The sequence below is a fragment of the Rhizophagus irregularis genome, chromosome 19, assembly GCF_026210795.1.
Source record: "Rhizophagus irregularis chromosome 19, complete sequence".
NCBI classification, from domain to species: domain Eukaryota; kingdom Fungi; phylum Glomeromycota; class Glomeromycetes; order Glomerales; family Glomeraceae; genus Rhizophagus; species Rhizophagus irregularis.
The window spans coordinates 1,398,926-1,415,500 of record NC_089447.1 but is presented as its reverse complement, the minus strand read 5'-3'; the positions used below and the strand labels follow the sequence as shown (position 1 = coordinate 1,415,500).

General features: G+C 27.0%; 3 protein-coding genes across 3 annotated transcripts; 2 read left to right on the top strand and 1 right to left on the bottom strand.

Moving 5' to 3' along the window:
- Positions 1-91: 91 nt before the first annotated feature.
- On the bottom strand, positions 92-1,103 carry OCT59_010846 (uncharacterized protein; the record flags this gene model as incomplete). Its single annotated transcript, XM_066136143.1, has 6 exons — positions 92-342; positions 421-450; positions 517-630; positions 693-762; positions 829-963; positions 1,029-1,103. 6 exons carry the CDS (start codon positions 1,101-1,103, stop codon positions 92-94), a joined length of 675 nt encoding a protein of 224 aa, XP_066000800.1.
- Positions 1,104-1,242: 139 nt separating this feature from the next.
- On the top strand, positions 1,243-3,099 carry OCT59_010845 (26S protease regulatory subunit 8). Its single transcript, XM_025316465.2, has 6 exons — positions 1,243-1,387; positions 1,507-1,892; positions 2,114-2,277; positions 2,357-2,513; positions 2,582-2,680; positions 2,753-3,099. Exons 1-6 carry the CDS (start codon positions 1,264-1,266, stop codon positions 3,002-3,004), a joined length of 1,182 nt encoding a protein of 393 aa, XP_025180365.1. The 5' UTR covers positions 1,243-1,263; the 3' UTR covers positions 3,005-3,099.
- A 690-nt stretch (positions 3,100-3,789) lies between these two features.
- Positions 3,790-7,206, top strand: OCT59_010844 (uncharacterized protein). The gene has a single exon (XM_066136142.1). The coding sequence runs from the start codon at positions 4,710-4,712 to the stop codon at positions 6,828-6,830; it is 2,121 nt and encodes a 706-aa protein (XP_066000799.1). The 5' UTR covers positions 3,790-4,709; the 3' UTR covers positions 6,831-7,206.
- The last annotated feature ends 9,369 nt before the right edge of the window (positions 7,207-16,575 follow it).

Below are 16,575 nucleotides of genomic sequence, written 5' to 3'. Positions count from 1 at the left end.
TTATAATTTTATTGACAATAACGACGTAAAAAATGATTGATTAAGACGAAACTCAAGTTTAATAATAAAAAATAAAATTATATTTAAGAACTTATGCTCTTTTAAAATATCTTAAATCATTTAAAGTAATGACAATTTTATCACCAACGTTTACAAATTCTGGAACATTAATTTGAATTCCATCGCGTATTTCTACTACTTTAACAGCTGTCCCTTTAGAAGCGTTACCAACAATTGGTGTTGTACCAATAACTACATATGCGTGCATTTGAGGAAGACGAAATGAAATTGGACTTAAACCTTTCTCTGTTTCTAAAAATGAAACCGTAACTTTCATATCATCTACAAAGAAATATATATAATTAACATATAATAAAATGATTATTATAATTAAAATTAATTTATAGCTTAAATATTTACCTTCCAATAATTGTAAATGCTTTTCATTACCTGTAAAAACAAAATTATGAAGCCATAAAGTAAATTAGATCAATCGATATTATAAAATAACAGTACCTTCAACTTTATCGACATCAATTTCAATTTCTTCATAAGTTTCAGGATTAGATAAATATACTTTCTTTTTATCAGAGTATAAGTATGTATAAAGTTTATCATTAAGAGTTGACACTAAAGACATGAAATTATGTTAGGATCATTCTATAGGATTCGAAAAAGTAAGTTTGGATTACCTTCAAATGATTCATTAGGTCTTACTCTTTCCACAATTATTTTACCGGTTATAATATCTTTTAATTCGAACTATCCTGCGAAACAAGAATTCGTAAATTATTTTTAAAATATAAAATAAATACTAATAAAAGTTACCTTAGTTGTCGCACTTCCTCTCCCTGTAAAACGCGAATCTATCTTTGTTACCATATATTGTTTATTTTTATGTTTTATTACATTTCCTTTATTAATTTGGTTAGCTGTAGTTTTATATGCTCGAGCATATTTTCGCTAAAAAAAAAAATTTCCGAATTAAATCAGTAATTGATTAAGAATAATTATATTCGTGAAATTACCAAAGTACTATTTAAAAGTATTGTATTCGGTTTAATGGATAAAAGACCGAACTTTATGATATTTATGGTATTCATGTTTTTTGAGATCAAAAATTTTTTTAAAAAAAAGATATAAATTCGTTTTCATACTAAATTTGGTAAGTACAATTTTTAACCCAATCAAATTTCAAAATTAATAATATATAAATACGTAATTCATATCTATTTTTTTTTACTTCTTATTTTCTAACAAATTATGGGTAGAGAAGGTATAAAGAACTACTATCGGACAAAAATTGAAGAAGCGGAGCTGACAATTAATGAAAAGACACAAAATTTAAGGCGTTTGGAAGCGCAAAGAAATGCATTGAACGCTAAAGGTATGTTAGTTAACAAAATTTGGCATGATTAGTAAATGTCGAATTTTAATAGTAAAAAATTCAAAAGATTCTGAAAATTTTTTTCCAATTTTTCATTTTCCTTAAATGAAATATACTAGTTCGATTGCTTAGAGAGGAACTACAGCTTTTGCAAGAACCCGGATCATATGTTGGTGAAGTAGTTAAACTTATGGGAAAGAAAAAAGTTCTTGTTAAAGTACATCCAGAAGGAAAATATGTTGTTGATATTGCTCCAGACATTGATATCAATCAAATCACACCAACTTGTAGAGTTGCTCTTCGCAATGATTCATACACACTTCACAAAATTTTGCCTAATAAAGTTGATCCACTTGTCTCATTAATGATGGTTGAAAAAGTACCAGATTCAACGTATGAAATGGTAGGAGGATTAGATAAACAAATTAAAGAAATAAAAGAAGTTATAGAATTACCAGTAAAACATCCTGAATTATTCGAAAGTTTGGGTATCGCTCAACCTAAGGTACGATATGTTGATGTTTAATATACAGTCAAATCCGATATAACGATATGTTGGATCCATATGAAAATCTTGAAAAATATCGTTATATCGAATTATATAGTGGGAAAGTAAATTTTATCGTTATATCGAGTTTTTAATGTATATCGGTATATCGAATATCGGTATATCGAGGTCTGACTGTAAATATAAAAATTTTTTGCTTTTATGATAAATTATTTTAGGGAGTTTTGTTATATGGACCTCCTGGCACTGGGAAAACTCTACTGGCACGTGCTGTTGCTCATCATACAGATTGTAAATTCATTCGTGTTTCCGGTTCAGAGTTAGTGCAAAAATACATTGGAGAAGGAAGTCGAATGGTCAGAGAACTATTCGTTATGGCAAGGTATAAGTCTTTTATTTTTAGGAAGATATTCAATTTTTAGGAAAAAATTTTTGTACAAGATTAATCTAAAATTTTGTAGAGAGCATGCACCATCTATTATATTTATGGATGAAATTGATTCGATTGGATCTTCACGTATAGAGTCAGGTTCAGGAGGAGGTGATTCGGAAGTGCAAAGAACAATGTTAGAATTACTCAACCAGTTAGATGGTTTTGAACCAACAAAAAATATTAAGGTAACCAAGTATATGATATTTGCAATAATTCATATTTATTATACAAGTATCTAATTAAATTTATGTAGGTTATTATGGCAACAAATCGTATTGATATTCTTGATCCAGCGCTGCTGCGACCTGGTCGTATTGACAGAAAAATTGAATTCCCTCCACCATCTGAGGCTGTATGTAATAATTTAAATTCATAATGATTAAATGGTTTTTAAAGAAAAAAATAAATATATTTGATTTTACAGGCACGTGCTGATATTTTAAAAATTCATTCGCGTAAAATGAATTTAACACGTGGGATTAATTTACGTAAAATAGCAGAGAAAATGACAGGATCTAGTGGTGCCGAAGTCAAGGCAGTTTGTACGGAAGCAGGTATGTATGCTCTTCGAGAACGTCGCGTGCATGTAACACAAGAAGATTTTGAAATGGCGGTAGCTAAAGTTATGAAGAAAGGAGAAGAACAAAATGAAAGTTTACGAAAACTTTGGAAGTAATGGATAAATATTATAGGTGTTGTTTAGATAGTGTTATTTTCTATTGTGATAATAAAACGAAGATTTACAGACATAATTTATTATCATTTAATTTGAAATAATGATCAACGAAAATGTATGTGATTTTCTCATTTAATAATAATTATAGAAATTAGTACTCGATGAAAAATTCAAAAAATCAAAAAAAAAAAAATTTTAATCCTAATTATTTCAATATAAATATGGTTTTGAATGAAATTTTGAAACTCGGAACCCTTTGTATAAAAATTTATACCACGTGGATTGACCTTTTTGACTAGACCATGGTGTCAACTCTTTTACTTTACCCATTGAAGTATATTAGTTGTAATATTATATAAAGCAATTCTAAATATAGAAACAAACATATAATCTAGATTGACCTTTTAAAATAGATATTTATATTTATTTATTTAATAAATTGCTTAATTATTTATTATGATTTTCCACTTGGCTTTTCTTTTTTATAAGACCACATTTTTATCATTGGTTAACATATGTAGTATTACGTTAAATTAGTGTAAACTTGAAAATGAATAAATAGAAGTCTTTGTGAGCTTTTTTCAAGAACTAAAAAAAATTTTCAAAACTTACGAAAAAAAAAAAAATATTTAATTGTATGTAATATAAGCGATAAAAATAGTAATCATTTGATTCCCTTTTTTACATTAAGAAGTTTTTAATCGACAATCGATATTGAGGTATGTACGGTAATTTGTGTGTACACTGAATTAATGCTGTGTCCTCTGTGTTTCTTCTTTTTATTACCACGTTTGTTTAATGTCTTAAATTTAATTGGCAAACATCGAAGATTTTTATTTCCGTTCATTTTTCCGTAATTGTATTATTTAGTTTTAGAAATTATTTTTTGTTTTGGCTCTTTCTTTTGTTTCCTTCCTCAAAAAAAAAAAATAAAAAAACTTTTTGTCCCTTATTATTATCCCTCGACGTTTTTTTTTTTTTGATGCTTTTGGGATTTTTTTCTGGAGTCGGGTCGGATATTATCCTGTGTCAGGACACATTATAATACACTCCTTACCTTTTGAGTCTATTACTTTTTTTGTTAAAAAATTTAACGCCGAATATAGACGTTTTGCCAACTACCCCACACTAGCTTTTTTTCTATATTTTCCCGCACCTGACTCAAAAAGAAAATCCTTATAAAAACCTCGTCTTTTGCCCTTTTTCACTCACATACATACTTATATATATTGATATATATATGTACTTGTATATACCTTTTTAGATTTCCTTTAATACGATTTTCCTTTCCTCATTTCGCTCGGGCCACGGTTTAGTTAGCTCTTTTCAGCTAATAATACTGTAGAACGTTTTTTCTTTCGATATTCTCTCCTGTTATATTTCAAGTATTTTACGAACGGAGTGATAAACGGACGATAAAAGTTCTACTACATTTTTTAACATCTAGAGATTGTTTAATCAATAAACACCTCTTTTGATAAAAAAATATTTGTACAGCTGGACTGTTCAAAGCTTTTTAATAATATTTATAATATTCCAAGCATATAATTTTATATCCTTTCTAAGAAAAAAAATTCCCTTGTAATCCAAAGTTCTTCAAATTATAATTGATATTTAGCAGTCAGAAAAAAAGAAAAGAAAAAAAAATTTTTTTTTTTTAGGAATTTGGAAAAATTTGCACTAAAGGTGTTGACCTCTAAATTACATGACCAGCGCAGTAAAAAGATCATATCCGTTCGGTTCCCGACCATCATCTTTGGTAGAAGATACAAATCAATTCAAAGTTCCTCAAGCTCCTTTACACAAAAAAATGTCGATGGCTCCTCCAAGTATTAATGTATCTGTTGATGGTTCAACTTCATGGAAATTGTCAAATAGGACGGCAACATTTACGAAACAAGATAACCAAAATAATTTAACTATTGCTGCAAGCAATGATACTATAAATCAAAATGGTTCGACAGGTGAAAAAAGTCCTTTACCAAGTCCCCCTTCTTCAAAGGGACGTAGAAATATGAAAAATTTACAATTAGTTGTACCTCCAGTTCGTTCTTCAATTTCAGCTCCTTCTTCGCCTCAATTACCTCCAAATTCCACGACTCATACACATAATAGACGTCCTTCAACTCCTATATGTGTATATCAGAATAAAGGACCTTTGAACTCTAATGTAGCAGATCCAATGGTATTAATTTCAAAGACCGAAAATGCAATCGGAGATGATTTGCCATATAAAGATGAACCCATACAAATTTTACCAAATTTATATCTTGGTTCCGAAATAAATGCTGCAAATCGTTCGATGCTTAATAGACTTAATATCGAATTTATTTTAAATGTTGGGAAAGAAGTTGAAAATCCATATCTTGAAGAAATTACGAATGCAAACTCTTCATATTTTGCTGATTCTTTTCATCAAATTTCACCAGGACTTCAAACAAATTCTTCAGTTTCATCAGAAGATAGTTTTTCCACAGCAATTCAATCACCTTTGAATTTTTCAATGCAACTTGATTCACCAATTGTACCTCCTTCTCCATTCGGTGCTTTAAGGTCAAATTCTTCATTACAGAAACGAGTTTCGGCACGTTCAAATTCTTTGCAGTTGGCTCATGGAGCTATGTTATCAGGAATTCCACTTGTAGTTCCTGCAACTTCAGATTTTAAACCTTTGAAATATAAAAAATTCTTTTGGACTCATAATCAAGAAAATCTTATTGCTGATTTTATACCTGCGTTTGCATTTATTGATGAGGCTCGTTCAGCTGGTAGAAATATTCTTGTTCATTGTCAATGTGGTGTTTCACGTTCAGCTTCACTTATTATTAGCTATGTGATGAAAGTTAATAGAATGACTCTTAATCAAGCTTACGAATATGTCAAAGATAAAAGTCCTTATATTAGTCCGAATATGAGTCTTGTTTATCAATTGGTGGAATTTGAAAAAACTTTGAAATTGGGGAATAATAATAACAATAATGTGTTGCCTAGCTCTCCAACTCATGGAAAGGGTGATTTAAAGAGAACACATTCACGTAGTTCAAGTATAGAAAGCGAGCTGCTTTTAATAAGCCATCGTCGTAGCAATAGTCTCTCCAGAGGAAATTTAAATAGTAATAATAGTAATAATAGTAATGACTCTCCACCAAAAACTCCTTTATTTGCTCCTGAAGGGTTATTGACCATTCCACAACAGCAGCAGCAGCAACAACAAACTACTGTGAAAGGTGGAACTGGAAGGTTTCATGTTATCACGGCATCCATCGCCCCCGTATCTCCATCTTCATTGTCACCTGCTTCTTCAGTGTCGCCAACAAGTACGGGTTCGCCAACAACTCCATCAAGTGAAACATCTTCACCTACAACTAGTTCAAGACGGATTTCAAGACCTCCACCTTTATCATCAAAGAAAAGTAATTCATCTTTGACCACATCAAAAAATTCTTCTCGATCTTCATATTCTTCTGCAGATCGAACCCCCCTTTCACCGAAAGAAGTTATCAATGCTCAGATGTCACCGAAAGTCGTTTCTAATTCAAAGACTGCAATTACAAATACGAATAATTCTTCTACTTCAAATGATGCGGACCCTTTCGTTTCTTTCAGTAATTTTGGAAATAATTTTGATTCTTCTAAATCATCAAATATTTCTTTTCATTCTTATGATAAAACCCGTATTGTTAATCAAAGAAGTCACGAAGTATTATCAGGACCTAATTCAGGAATATTTAGTAAATCCACTTTGGACAGTATATTTTCACCAACGAGAGTTTCTCCCCCTGTTACTCCTGTTGCAATTCCCGATTTGTTTACGGATGATGAATAAAAATTTTTTTTAAATTTTAAAACAACATTGGGTCGGGTCGTTATTTATTTTATTTTTAATGATTTATAAACATTAATTTGTGACAAAATGTGAGAAATTTATATAATGTAATTCTGCAATCATTTTATAATATATTGAAGAGCAACATATGTAATGAGATGATTTTTAGGTTACTATGTACAAAAATTTTATTCTCTAGAAAGTATTCATTCATTTATATAGAAATAACTTAATTTATGATTGAAGTGTTAAAAGCTTTAGAACGTTAAATGTGAAAGAATGTTAAACTAATCATTGCACGAATTGAAAGGATATTGTTGACTTGATCATTGTAAAATAAAAGTTGTAAATATCTTTTATATATGTATTGCCAATTAGTTTATTTATACAAGTCTTTTGGTTTGGTTATTTGCATTTGTTTTAACAGTATATACTGAATTATATCTTTTGACAGATATTAAGACTTTATAGAAGAATCTTTGCTTTACCTATAAGCAATCTTAATTACTGTGTCTTTTTTTAAACTCTGCAGCAATTTCCACCTTTATTTTATTTATAAAAATAAAATTTCTGTTTTGGATAGCATTGATATTACGGTTTCATAAAGTTTATATCAGATAAAGCAAACTTTGTGTTTATCATTTGATGAGAAGAAATGAGCAAATATTCTTATATAGGTAAATCCTTTAATTTTAAACTATTTTATATAAAAAGATAAAATGAACATTAAAGAAAAAAAATGTATAATATTTTCAAATTTACTAGTTTTTGCAAGTATTAATTTGCATTAACTTCTCAATAGTAATTATAAAAGGATAAATAGATTTATTTTATTAAGATATTTCTTAAATAACTTAGAGATAATGTATAGTAAAATGCATTTTTAAATGTAATTTTATTACCATTGGATTCATCTTATTAAGATGGATCCAATAAACTTAAATTTGTCAAAATCCGATTACTGAATCTATGGTTGTTTGTCTAAACTTCTTCAAAAACCTACGATTAGTTTCGTCAAAATTTTACTATAGATTTATTATAGTTTCGGCAGAGTTTCGGCAGTTTCGGCATTTATAATAAGTTTCGGCAGTTTCGCCTTTCTCCAAAGTTTCGCCAGTTTTTTAATATAACTTTAATATAGTTTCGGCAGAATTTCGCTTTTCGGCGAAATGCCATCTTGCCTAAACCCCTAGGTTTCGGCAAGCAACCTTAACTGAATCACTTAGAAATAGGTATATAAAATAAGAAATTTTGAAAATATCCCATTTTATATATAGTAAAAAAAGATTTAAAATAGGATTTTGAATAATATATAAATAAATTAACTATAAAAGTTACTTATTTTAGAGGTATTTTTCAAATTTTTTATTCTATTTACTCCTGTTTTTTAAATAATCTACTGATTTAAATTCATTTAATAAAAGAAATTTAATAATAGTAAAATTGTATTTTTAGTACTAATATTAATTGAATTATTATAAATTAAAAAATTTAACTATATATATATTTACTGAGTTAGATAAAAGATATTTAAATTATTATTCAAATTATAAAAATACATATGTTGTTTACTTAGAATTCTGAATAATATATAGATAAATTAATTATAAAAGTTATTTATTAGTTACAGTTATCCACCCTTTATAGTTACACCCTCAGAACTGAAAAAAAGGATGTGATTATAAAAAAGTCGTATGTTGTGTTACAAAAGAGGTTTTTAATATATTTATTAGTACATTGGGCCAAAATATGGTGTGCTTATAAAGGGGAATTTTATATGATGTAATTATACAGGGGGTGACTATATAAGGAGTCGACTGTATATGAAATTTTTATTTTAGAAGTATTTTTTCAAAATTTTCATCCTATATATATATAAATAATTAGGGTTTCTTAAAATTAAATTATATAAAGCTAATTTGAATTTGTCAAATCAAATTAAATTTAAATCATATTAAATATTTATCAAATTGACTAATTAAATTAAAGAATTTTCAAATCAAATCAAATTCAAATTAAACTGATTTGAATTTGTTAAATTCAAATTAAATGTCAAATATTAAATCAAATTGCAAAACCCTATAAATAATATATATTATATAAAATATTTTGAAATTTAGTATAAATAATTAAATATTTTGACAATTAGTAGTATAGCATTTAGGTGACTTAGTAAATTAAGTCAAAATATATTAAATCTTTTAAATCTTATAATAAAGTCACCATCATATATTGCATTACTTAACAACATTTCACTATAGAAGTATTAAAAGTATAAAATTTTTTATTTTATTAATACTGAAATATTATTTATTAAAAAATTTCACTATAGATAATGTTAAGGTTGCTTGCCGAAACCTAGGGGTTTAGGCAAGATGGCGTTTCGCCAAAAAGTGAAATTCTGCTAAAACTATATTAAAGTTATATTAAAAAACTGGCAAAACTTTGGAGAAAGGCAAAACTGCTGAAACTTATTATAAATGCTAAAACTGCCAAAACTCTGCCAAAACTATAATAAATCTATAGTAAAATTTTGACAAAACTAATCGTAGGATTTTGAAGAGGTTTAGACAAGCAACCTTAGATAATGTTTTTATTTAGTATTTTTAGTCATCATTAATAAAAATTTTAATGTATTGATATGAAGTAATTATTAAATGAAAGCAATATATAGTTGACTATATAAAAAATTCAATTATAGTAAATAGAAATCTATATGGTTATTGACTGTTATGAAAAATACATGTAGTAGAAATTGGTAACATTTTAAAACAAAGGGTATAAAAATACAACTACTAATATGTAGATTTGTCATAGTTTCTGTATTGATTACTTTGCTATGAAGATTATAACAAATTAATTAAATTCTATTGCAAAGTCCTTGAAAAGAATTTAGATTTCGTAAGAATATGATCAGAACTCTCATTTTTAATTTTAATTCATCAGGCAAAAAGCTAAAAATTCTTAATGATCTTAAAAATTCTGGTGAATATAATTAAAGCTGTTTCATGTTATTATCATCTATTAAATTTACAGAGTATGTACAAAAATTCACCTGAAAATTGGTTAATTATTAGAAAGAAAATAGCATATTGCTAAAATTTTTGATTAAGTTTGGATAAATAAAATATTATAATTAATAAGATCTAATAATTTTTCTTTAGGAATTACCATATTTGAAGAATGGTCCATTATGTTTATTATGTTATTTATATCTAGAATAACAGAATATTTGCTATTGTTAATTTTCAAAAGAAATTTAGCAAAATTTCTTTATTTTAGGTTTTCATAAATATCATCAGTTTGATAAAATCTTATATTAATCAACAATTTTATCATTTTCATATTTCTTCATAAATATAAATAACTTAAGTTTGCAAAAACAACTTCAGTGTGAAAGGCATAAAGTATGACTGAAAGAATTTAACAAAGATTACTTAAATATAAAGACTTTACTACTATTTACTTGAGTAATATCAATTAAATGTTTCAAATATAAATTTATGAATTATAGGAATTTTATCCTAAATAAAAAAATAATTAATTGGACTTCTTTGCTATTTTGTAAAATACTACATATTGAAAATTCATTTAATTTAAGTGGAATTTTGAATTAACTATATGCAGTTTTACCACTCATCATCAAAAGAATGGTAATACCAAATGATGCTATTACTATACAACTACAGCAATTTCAAATTTTACCAAATAATTTAATTAGAGCTCTGAACAGTTTTGGTTTGAACCAAGAACCGATTTGAAACTGAACAAAAATTCGGTTCAGTTTTCAGTTCAGTTTTGAAACCAGAACCGTTTGGTTTAGTTCAGTTCTATTTTATTTTAAGAAAAAATGCAAAAATCGAAATAACTCAGCAACCAGTGATTGTATAAAAACATGTGCAATACTAGCGATAAAATCATATCTATTAATCCTAAAGAAATAATCTTAGCATCATTTAATAGGTCTTAATGAACTGAATCTAATGAGCCCTTTTTCATTTTTTTTGATCACTACATAATGAGTTATCTTAATTTTTGCATTTTTTTAAACTTTTGAACGTCAAAAAATAAAAATTCCGATCTAAGATATAACCCATCTTTTACTGATTGTATTGAAAGTTGAAACAATATTTAGTTCATTAGAACCATCTCAATGAGATGTGTTGAATGACGGTAAGATCATGTCTCTAGCATCGGTATATCATAAGATAAATCATGTTAAGCCATTTTAGAAAATCAGCATTAAAAAGGTATCTATCGATGCTAGAGATATGATCTTACCGTCATTCAACACATTCCATTGAGACAGTTCTAATGAGCTAAAGATTGTTTTAATTAAAGCTCTAAACAGTTCAGGCTAAACTGGAAAACCAATCTGAAACTGGCTCAAAATTTGGTTCAGTTCAGTTCAGGTATTAGAACCGAAAAACTGGCAGTTCGGTTCAGTTTAATCTGATTTTTTATAAAAATGCAAAAATTGAATAGCTGTCCATTTAGTAATCGTATAAAGTCGAGCTATATATCATTGGATTCGTCTTAACGAGACACGTCGAATGGTAGTAAGATCATGTCTCTAGCATTGATAAATCATACGTTAACCCACACTAAATGATTTATAAATAATTAGAATTAGCAAGCTATCTATCAGTGCTAGAAATATGATCTTAGCACCATTCGACACATCTCAGTGAGATGAATCCAATAAATATAAATTTGTCTGTATATGACTACTTGATGGCAAATAATGTCAAGTTTTGCATTTTTTTAAAATTTTTTGAGCGTTAAAAATTAAAAATTCCGATATATAAATTTATTCATCATCTAATGGTTGTACAAATATGAATTAGGATATTGGATTCGTTTCGATGCAGTTGTCGGAATGAGTAAGATAACGTCTTCAGCATCAATAGATATTTGCATAATACCATTTTTTTATAAATTATTTAGCGTAAATTAACTTACGATCTATTGACAGAGACACGATCTTACCACCATTCGACGTGTTTATCGCACGAATCCAATAAGTCCTAATTCATATTTGTACGACCATTGGATGACAAATAAATTCATGTATCAGAATTTTTAATTTTTAATGCTTGAAAATTTTAAAAAAAATGCAAAACTTGACATTATTCGCTATCCAGTGATCGTGTATAGATGAATTAATATTCATTGAATTTGTCTCATTGAGACGCGTCGAATGGTGTAAGATTATATCTCTAGCACTGATAGATAACTTGATAATTCCAATTATTGATAAATCATTTAGCGTAAGTTAACTTGTGATCTATCAATGCTAAAGACATGATCTTATCACCATTCAACGCGTCTTATTAAGACAAATCCAATGATATATGGCTTGACTTTGTACGATCACTAGATGAATGGCTATTTGATTTTTCGCATTTTTATAAAAATCGGATTAAACTGAACTGAACTACCAGTTTTTTGTTTCGGTTCTTTATGGATTTTGGCTCTAATCTGAACCATCTATAATTCAGACCAAACCAACCTGTTCAGAGCTTTAGTTTCAATACAATCAGTAGAAGATGGGTTATATCTTAGATCAGAATTTTTATTTTTTTGACGTTCAAAAATTTAAAAAAATGCAAAAATTAAGATAACTTGTTATGTAGTGACCATAAAAAAATAAAAAAGGGCTCATTAGATTCGTCTCATTAAGACCTATCGAATGATGTCAAGATCATTTCTCTAGGATCAATAAATACGATTCTATCACTAGTTTCATAAAAAATGTTTAGCATTGATTATCTCGTGATATATCGAGGCTAGAAAGATGATCTTACTACCATTTGACACGTCTTGATAAGACAATTTTACGATCACTGGTTGCCGATTTATTTCAATTTTTGCATTTTTTCTTAAAATCAGATAAAACTGAACGGTTCTGGTTCCAAAACCAAACTGAGAACTGAACCAAATTTTTGGTTAGTTTCAGATCGATTTCCAGTTCAAACTGGAACCGTTCAGAACTCTAGTTTTAATTATGGTATATTTTTTATATTCTTAGACTTTATATATTAATATAATATTAATTTATTGATTTTATTTTTATTATTTTTTAGATAATTTTCAGCTCTTTAGATACAAGTTTTGGTAAAATATTTTTTTTTTTAATTATTTACTTTAATATTAATAAATGATTATATTACTAATTTTTTTTCTCTTTTTAGACAGATATCTGCATAGAATTTTAATAGATAAACTCAAAAATATTTTTGAAAAACATTTTACTATCATTTTTGATTTATTAGTTTTTTTTTTAGATAATCAGATACTTAAATGTATAAATTTTTGGTAGGAAATTCCAAAGACTGATTTATTAAGTTTTTTTTTTTATCAAAATATTATACTAATATTATTAAACAACCAAATTCTTGGATACATAGATTTTGATAGAAGATTCTAAAGAGTTTTTTTATTAAATTTTATTCTTTTATTTTAATGTTCTGATTTATTCTTTTTTTAGGCAGTTGAATTTTTAGATATATAAATTTTGGTAGAAAAGGTATTTTTTTTATATTCTTAAAACTTTTTATTTTAATGTAATATTAACTTAACGACTTCATTTTTTGTTACTTTTAGATGGATTTTTGATTCTAGAGATGCGATCCAAAATCTGAAAATTTGGATCATCCACCAATCCATCTGATCCGAACGGATAATAGATGCATTCAGATGGATTAAAGATATCCGTTTTAATCCGAAACAGCATCCAATGATTGTACAGAGATGCACAATAGCTCATTCGAATCGTTGTAATGAGACGATTTGAATGAGCTATTGTGCATCTCTGTACGATCACTGGATACCGAGATATTCGGATAAACGTCAAATATTGGCATTTTTATTTTACGATTATGCAAAATTTTATGTTTTGCCGAATATCTCGTCATCCAGTGATCGTACAGAGATGCACAATAGCTCATTCGAATCGCCTCAATGCAACGAATCGAATGAGATATAGTGCATCCCTGTACGATCGTTGGATGCCGAGATATTCGGCAAACTGTCAAAAATCGGCATTTTTTATTTACGATACTACCAATTTTTGACAGTTTGCCGAATATCTCGGCATCCAACGATCGTACAGGGATGCACAATAGCTCATTCGAATCGTTGCATTGAGACGATTCGAATGAGCTATTGGCATCTCTGTATGATCACTAGATGCCGAGATATTCGGCAAACTGTAAAATTTTGCTTGATCGTAAAATAAAAATGCCGATGTTTCACATTTTGCCAATTATCTCGGCATCCAGTGATCGTACAGAGATGTACTATAGCTCATTCGAATCGTCTCAATGCAACGATTCGAATGAGCTATATTGCATCTCTATACGATCGTTGGATGCCGAGATACCCAAAAATTTTAAGTTAATCCGGATTATCCGGATTTAATCCTATGATAATCTGGATTGATCTGTGCAGATTACGGATTGTAAAATTTCATCCGGATCGCATCTTTATTTGATTCTTTAGATATAGGTTTCAATAAAATATTTTTTTTTAATTCTCTTCTTTGATATTAATAAATGGTTACTTTTTTTTTTCCTTTTATAAATGGTTTACTCTTTAATTAGTTTCCATGAATATATATCTTTAAATGCAAATTTGCAAGTTTTTCTTTAATTTGTGATCCACCTCAGAATCAGTGAAAGGTACTAATATATATTAGAGAACTATTATCCCTTAAACTGTTTTGCGGCCAAATTTGCCTGTAATTTTATTTTTTAATTAAAGACACTTTTAAATACCTTAAAATATTTTATTACATAAACCAATATTTTTATAATAAATTCTATAGTATTTTCTAAGTAAAAATCAAAAAAAAGTTTAATTTGATTAATGATTTTTTAAAAGTAAATGATTGACAAATTAAAACAAATAGTAGCTAAATTTTTTAAATTGAAATATCTTTTTATCCATTAACCTTAGAAATATTAAATTACTACCATTTAATGCATCTTAATAAGAAGAATCTGATAGAAATAAAATTATCCTTCTACAAATATTATGTGACAGAATAACTTATAAAATCTAAAAATTTATAAATTAATATAACTTTTTATTTATCAATTTTAGAGTTATGATTTTATTACCATTAAATGTGTCTTAATAAAAGGAATCTAACAAATATAATTTCATCTTTCTATGATCACTAGATCTTAACTAGCCCTTTAAAAAGAGAATAAATAAAATATTAGCATATTTCATTAAAAAGAAATTAAAAAAATACTAGTAAAAAGGCTGACATATCACTGAAATTTTACATATCATCTAAAAAAATAGACTTCCATATTTAATGTTAACACCTTAACTGTTCAAAATCTTGTATATCCAAATACTCCAAGAAACTGAGTGACTATATTTCCATTAATATATCTATATGTACTATACTCTTATAATAAATATGAAGCCTGACAGCCTAAAATAGAGAATATTAGTAAAATGTTTTGTTAAAGAATTAAAAAAAATAGACATCTTACCAAATTTTTATACATCTAAGAAGTCAAAGAATCAACTATCTGAATAAAGAAATATAATAGAAAATTAATTTGTGATCCATCTCAGAACCAGTGAAAGGTATTAATTATACTTGTAGCCGAAACCTTTTCACGTGATTTTCAGCCACATCTTTAAATCAAAATTAAGTTAAAAAATGATAAAAATTAATCTTTACATCCAGCCGAAACTATAATATAAAGTCTTTGGAGTTTCAGATGGATTTCTGGATAGTTTTTAATAATTTATTATAATTAAATTACTGAAAGTCTGAAACCCTGTCCAGCTTCATAGAGGTTTCAGCTACATGTATAGTATTAATACATATTAGGAAACTATTATAATAGATTAATTATTTCTTAAAAATAATTTTTTCATGCAAATTTATCAAATTTTTTAAATAAAAATATTTGAAATGTTTAAAAAATATAATAAAATTTTAATATAGTTTTTGTAACTGTTGTATCTTTAGATAAATTTAATATCTATGTATTTTTAAGGATTAAAGATCAGAATCTGATGTAATGGTACTATGACAAAAATATTGTTAAATTTAAATTTTTGTAATTTCAAGCCATTATTTATATTACTTTTGGATTAAAAATCTTCAAACAATTTTAGCTCAATTTTAATCTCAAATTTAGTCATAATTTGTTATATTTGTAAATGTATGATTTTTCATCATCTAATAATCCTATAAGGATGAATTATAGCTCTTTAGAATCCTTTTATTATAACGAATTGACTGATATTTCTATTATTGATATATAACTAATTAATAAATGAATATTGTTATCCTGTTAACGATTAAAGCCGACTGAAAAACTTTAACGCTTTAATAGGTTAACTGGAGTTTAACTTAATAGGAGAGTTTTAAGTTGATCACAAATAATCATGTGAAATAATGTTAGATGTTCAGTTAAAGAAAATAGGTTTTTATTAAAATAATGTAAGATTTTAAATATGACGAAAAATATAGATAATCTCTTGGTTGCGAAATTAACTATCTTGAATTATACTATTGGGAATAATACTCTTTTTGTATAACTTGAATACTACAATACAATTCTTAACTAATTGACTGACCTCCCCCTACTTGGTAAAATCCTATCACTATTTATAATAAAATAAAAATCAAAAATATTTGATAAAATAAATAAAACAAATATAATAAATAAATAAAATAAATAAAACAAAATAAATAAATAAAATAAAATAA